Source organism: Quercus lobata, chromosome 4 (genome assembly GCF_001633185.2).
Source record: "Quercus lobata isolate SW786 chromosome 4, ValleyOak3.0 Primary Assembly, whole genome shotgun sequence".
NCBI classification, from domain to species: domain Eukaryota; kingdom Viridiplantae; phylum Streptophyta; class Magnoliopsida; order Fagales; family Fagaceae; genus Quercus; species Quercus lobata.
Genome location: NC_044907.1, coordinates 73353408 through 73359320, shown reverse-complemented (window position 1 = coordinate 73359320; position 5913 = coordinate 73353408). Strand labels below are relative to the sequence as shown.

Genomic DNA, 5913 nt, shown 5'->3' with positions numbered 1-5913 from the left:
AATTGTCAAAAAAAAGAAAAAAAGGAATTGTCTAAACTGATTAAGTAAATTAATTAGTATTATTGGCAAGGACAATATTCACATGCAAAATTTGTAAAGGCTTGATATTTTAAACCAATCATTGGTTACGATATGAACAATTTTTTTTTGATGAATCAATCAATTTTATTAAATACAAACCAGAGTACATAGAGCCCTAACGGGAACTACACCAGATGGAGGAATCCTTTGTAAGCACAAAAAATACAAGCACAAAAGTGCCACCTCAACATAGGCTAACATACCAAGTCAGCCTATCCTTTAAAAACAAAATAATAAACCTGCATAGCAAATAGAAATACAACCAAGGGATGATCCTTGTAAACAAACCAACTGTTGTGACTACATCAAGACACCAGAATGCACCATTTTGCAGAAGACTAGAAACAGCAACCATCATCATAGCCATATTATATCTTCTTAAATAGGATACAAGGATTCGAGCCCCATTTGCCGCATAATATCCTGTTCAAATTGAGTCATTGGCTTTGTAGTTACAAGCAGGCATGTTGTTTATGCAGGATATAAAATCATTACTATTTTACTTATAAACATTTTTACCTTCTTATGTACTAGGTATTCCAATAACTAGTTCATTTGATATTTATTAAAAAATAATAATAATAACCAAGGTGAATTTTCATATTTATACAATTAAGTGTCCACATTTTTTTTCAAAGTTTTGTATGGATCAATTACTCAAAGTGAAATTAGAAAGCTAGGCCCCAAAATCTAAGAAATTACTATAATCAAACTCAAAACAATAATTTGACAACAACAACAAGCCTCAATCCCAAACATTCAGGGTCAGCTATGGATCCTTAACAAATTAGTTAGGGTTAGTCACATATGTTCTTTTCCTCCAATAATTGGATTCAACATAGTAATTGAATCAACTATGACAAAATAGAGCTTCAAACAAACTAATTGTGATATCGGAAGTAATACAAATAATTTATTTTGAGAGATATGCATATAGGCAAGAGATAAAAAAGGATGTCCGTGGCATCCAAATTACAAACAAAGAAATTGAATAAGTAGGTAAATTCATAAGATATCCAAGATATACATAACTATAATCTTCAAAGGGACAAGAAAAAAAAAGTTCACAATTGCTAAGAATAATAAAAACATTATGTTTTCAGGTATAGAGATTCATTCTAAAGTCTCAAAGATAAGAACATCACATACCTTAGAAATAGTTATCTTCTTCCACCACATTTGTGGGCATTGTTCTTCAATCTTCTGAGCATGATATGCTGCTCTAATTTGACCTTCCTCACAAGCCACTTTGGTTTCCCAATTTTAAACACAAGATATCCCATAAACATTCCAAATATTGTTCCACATGCATAACCTATGGATACTGCTCGCCAACCAAACCCATTTTCATCTTGTTGCATGGTCGGTGGGGGTGGTTGCTTTGCCTCTTGGTTGTCACATGTTCTTGACAATGGAAACCCACACAATCCCAAGTTTTCAGTGTATGAATCATTGTTGAATGTATTGAATTGATTTCCTGAAGGTATATGTCCCGTGAGTTGGTTATGTGATAGGTTTAAAACTTCAAGTGATGTTAGATCTGCTAATTGACTAGGAATCTCCCCACCGAGCTTGTTAAAAGAGAGGTCTAACCATTCAAGATTGGTCAAATTTCCAAATGATGATGGAATATAACCTATAAGGTTATTGTAAGAAAAGTTGAGTCCTTTTAGTGATTTAAGGCTTCCAATTATCTTTGGCATCTCTCCTCTGAAACTATTATTTGAAAAATCAATGCTTGTTAAGATGGTTAAGACTCTCTTCATCTCAATATACTGCCCTTTTATCATGATATTCAATGAATCTTGATAATAATTGTTTCCCATATATTTCAATGCAACTTCTCTTTCTTCCACATTCATCATGGCTTTCAAATATTCGAAATATTTTTTTGGCAAAGGACCATTAAACCGATTGTTAGAGATGTCTATGATTCTCAAATTTGGGAAAGCAAATTTGGTTTTAGGATTGCCTATACGACCTTGAAATTTGTTTGATCTTAGGACAAGAACTTGCAAATTCTGAAGACTTCCCAACCAATAAGGGAAGACTCCATTTATCTTATTGTTTCCAAGATCTAGAACTTCCAAGTATGTACAATTTGCTAAAGATCGTGGCAATGGCCCTTCCAATTGATTGCCATTAAGGTTAATACTCCTAATGTTATTTCCTATGGCAAAGGTTGCAGGGATGGTACCATGAAGGCTATTCATTCGTAAATCCAACACCGAGAGGGCAATAGACTTTACCAAACACTTAGGAATAATGCCACTTAAGTTGTTATAAGACAGGTCTAGAACTTGTAGAACTTCAAGGTGAATTGCATCGCAAATTAAAGAAGGGATTTCTCTTGTTAAATTGTTATTGGAAAGGTATAAGTATTGTAATTTTGTTGTCAGTCTTAAGAAAATTGGGAATTCACTAATGTTGGAGGAAGATAAGTTCAAATATCGAAGATTGGGCAGGGCATAGGCAACATTATTGTTGATGCTAACTAAGTTATTTGAAAAATCAAGGTACTTGAGATTCTCAAGCTTTGAAAACATTTCTGACCCCCACATAATACTCAAGTTATTTGATGAGAGAGCTAGTGTAGTAAGGTTCACGAGTCTAGATACTGACCTAGGTATAGAGCCATGTAGTTTATTATATCTCAAATTAAGGTTCTGCAATGAATTGGAATTGAATTCACCGATCTCACCAATGAATTGATTACCATTAAGATACAAAGTCTTCAAAGATGGCATACTAAACAACCAAGATGGCAATGTTCCATTTAGGAAATTTGAAGTTAAAAAGAGTTCGATTAGATTCAAACCACTTACGTGACTAGGAAGGGGACCAACAAGTTGATTGTACCCAAGGTCTAAAGTTAAGAGATTCGGCAAGTTGAATAGTGTTGACGGCAACAGACCTGTTCAAAATATTCACCAATAATTAAAAAATTGTTAGTTTGATGCGTTAGTCAAAAAGACATAAAATTTGAAAGTGGTAATAAAATCTCACCGCTAAAACTATTAGATTTTAGATCCAAACATGTAAGTTTTGTAAGTTCCCAAGCCATGCTGGAATTGACCCCGTAAAATTGCAATCACGAAGAGCCAAATGCTTTAAGGACTTCAAATTGCTGATAGAATCAAGGAATTCTCTTGAAAACATTCTCCCAGAGAGACTTAAGAACTTCAGGGATCTACAACTCCAATTAGACTTTAGAAGAGAACCTTCAAGGTTTGAATTACCTGCTAGATCAAGGGTTTGTAAACTAGGAAGGTAGAGAATGTTATTTTCGAGTTTTCCCCGCAAGTCACAGCCATGGAGACTAAGAGTTGTCAAAGAGGAGGATAGATTCGTGAAAGAATTGGGTCTAATTGAGGACATTTTTGTCTTATCCAGAAGAAGTTCCCTTAACTGAGTTAGGTTACCAATGACTCTTTTCCATACTGGAGCTTCGATTAATAGCTCATTATTAGAAAGATCAAGTGAAACCAGTGAAGATAACTGAGAAATTTCAAATGGTATTTGGCCAGAAAATCCGGAATTAGAAAGGTTAAGAAGAGTCAAACTCTTAAAGTTGCCAAACTCAGAAGGAATTCGGGAGTCATTGTCATTGAACCAATTGTCAGCGAGGTTCAACCTCCTAAGATTGGGAAGAAAAAACAGGGTACTGTTGGAAAGAATGTCGCCAAAAAGCTGGCTGGAAGAAAGGTCCAGGCCAACCACATGGCTTGTGTTTTTGTCACACTCGACCCCATCCCAAGTGCAACAGTGCTTATCCTCCCGCCAACTGGCTGTTTTAGGATAAGAAGTTGGTGAGCCAGAAACACCCTGGTGAAGAGAAAAAGACTTATTAAAATGGAGTAAAGCAGAGCATGGTGGCATTGAAGACAAGGAAGAAGAGAGAGCTGATGGAAAGGGAACTTGAGAGTGTAAGATCAAAGAGAACAAAAAGAAGACTTGATACTTCCAAGTTGAACGCCCCATTTGATACCCAATTCAACAAAAACAAAACTCTGAAAATGGAGTAGTATTTTGATGATGTTATAAGGAAGGTATGGAATGGAATGAATATTATATATAGATGCTACCAAGTCAACAGAAGTCATCCACCTTCATATATATCATTAGATTAATTATAATATTTTAATAATTGGTAATTGGTTTCAGAAATTGACAATTAATTTGAAATATTGGGACCACAAAATTGCATTAGATTGCTCTTCTTTAAAGAAAATAATTCTTTTAAAAATCGTTGGAGCACTAAGACCCTGTTTGAAGATGAATTTTAGCAAAATTTTTTCAGATTTTAAACAATATTACACACATTTTCACACATTTTTTCATCCACATGTATATCAAAAACACCCAAACAACATAACTCAAATTCCTTTCCCAAACACCCCCTAAATATTCCATTTGAAATTGAAGTGGTTTTATATCTGGTTGAGTAAATATTATTATCGTGTACTAAAATTAAGAATTAAAATGGACAAGTCACTGGTGGAGTCTAGAATATAGTTTTGAGAGGTTATATTTTTTTTTTTTGTGTGAAATTTAACATAGTAATGTATAATATTCTCATTTGTTAATAAATAAATAATATTTTCAAGAATCATTAGTGTAGGTTTGGATCCGCATTTTAAGCCCCATGTTTGCCTTTTTTTTTTTTTTTTTTTAAAGACCAGTGCTTGGTGCACTATTTAAATAAATAATATTTTCTAGAATCATTAGTGTGGGTTTGGATCCGCATTTTAAGCCCCATGTTTGCCTTTTTTTTTTTTTTTTTTTTTTTAAAGACCAGTGCTTGGTGCACTATTTAAAAGAGTGAACAGTAATTTTTTACACATTTAAATATTATTTTGCTACAGTATTTTCAGTTTTCAATAAAATAAGTTGTATCTAAAGGGACCATTAGTTGGCCAAAGTCCGATAAAGATGCGGAGGTCACCATCAATTCTTGTTAGGAAATTAATAAAAATTAAAGTAGTCTAAGCGTGTAAATTGGTGGAGGGTAGGTAGTTTGTGTTCACACTTAAAAGTTTGATTTTATTGCCTTGTACAGTTTTATTGACTTGTACAGTTTTTTCTCCGCAAGGCCATGGAATGATGTGGTATTTTGAATCCTAGGTGCTGGTTAAAATTTTCTTTCAAATGAAAATGATCAAACCCTTTGAAAATTTCCAAAAGTTCGATAGATGGAGGAGACAAATATCTATATGATAATCATGGTAAAGATCTTTTTCATCTCACTATTGTGGGGGGACTGCCACTGACATTTTATTAGGTCACTTTTTCTTTCAGTGCAATATAGACGATCTAGATTGGTCCAAAGTGTATTTTTTTTATATAGTTTTTTTTTTTTTTTTTAATATAGAAATAACGTAGTCTTTACTCTTTTAATTTTTGAATGTACGCCATTTTTCCATTTTTGTATTCGAAGTGCATGTCCTTTTAATTATTTTATCAATCTAATAAAGATTGTCCAAAAGCATTGTACATATTATTCAAAAAAATAAAAAAAATACATTATCAAATAGATCACTAACAAGGACTTGTACAGTTTTTTCTCCGCAAAGACATAGAATGATGTGGTATTTTGAATTCTAGGTGCTGGTTAAAATTTTCTTTCAAATGAAAATGATCAAACCCTTTGACAATTTCCAACAATTCGATAGATGGAGGAGACAAATATCTATATGATAATCATGGTGGATCTTTTTCATCTAACTATTGTGGGGGGACTGCCACTGACATTTCATTAGGTCACTTTTTCTTTCAGTGCAATATAGACGATCTAGATTGGTCCAAAGTGTATTTTTTTATATAGTTTTTTTT

The 5913-nt window shown here is 33.2% G+C and overlaps 1 protein-coding gene across 1 annotated transcript; it reads right to left on the bottom strand.

Moving 5' to 3' along the window:
- Positions 1-435: 435 nt before the first annotated feature.
- On the bottom strand, positions 436-2434 carry LOC115988181 (receptor-like protein 34). Its single transcript, XM_031111827.1, has 2 exons — positions 1231-2434; positions 436-504 (listed from the first exon to the last, which is right to left on the bottom strand). The coding sequence occupies exon 1, from the start codon at positions 2292-2294 to the stop codon at positions 1242-1244; it is 1053 nt and encodes a 350-aa protein (XP_030967687.1). The 5' UTR covers positions 2295-2434; the 3' UTR covers positions 436-504; positions 1231-1241.
- Between the last annotated feature and the right edge of the window lie 3479 nt (positions 2435-5913).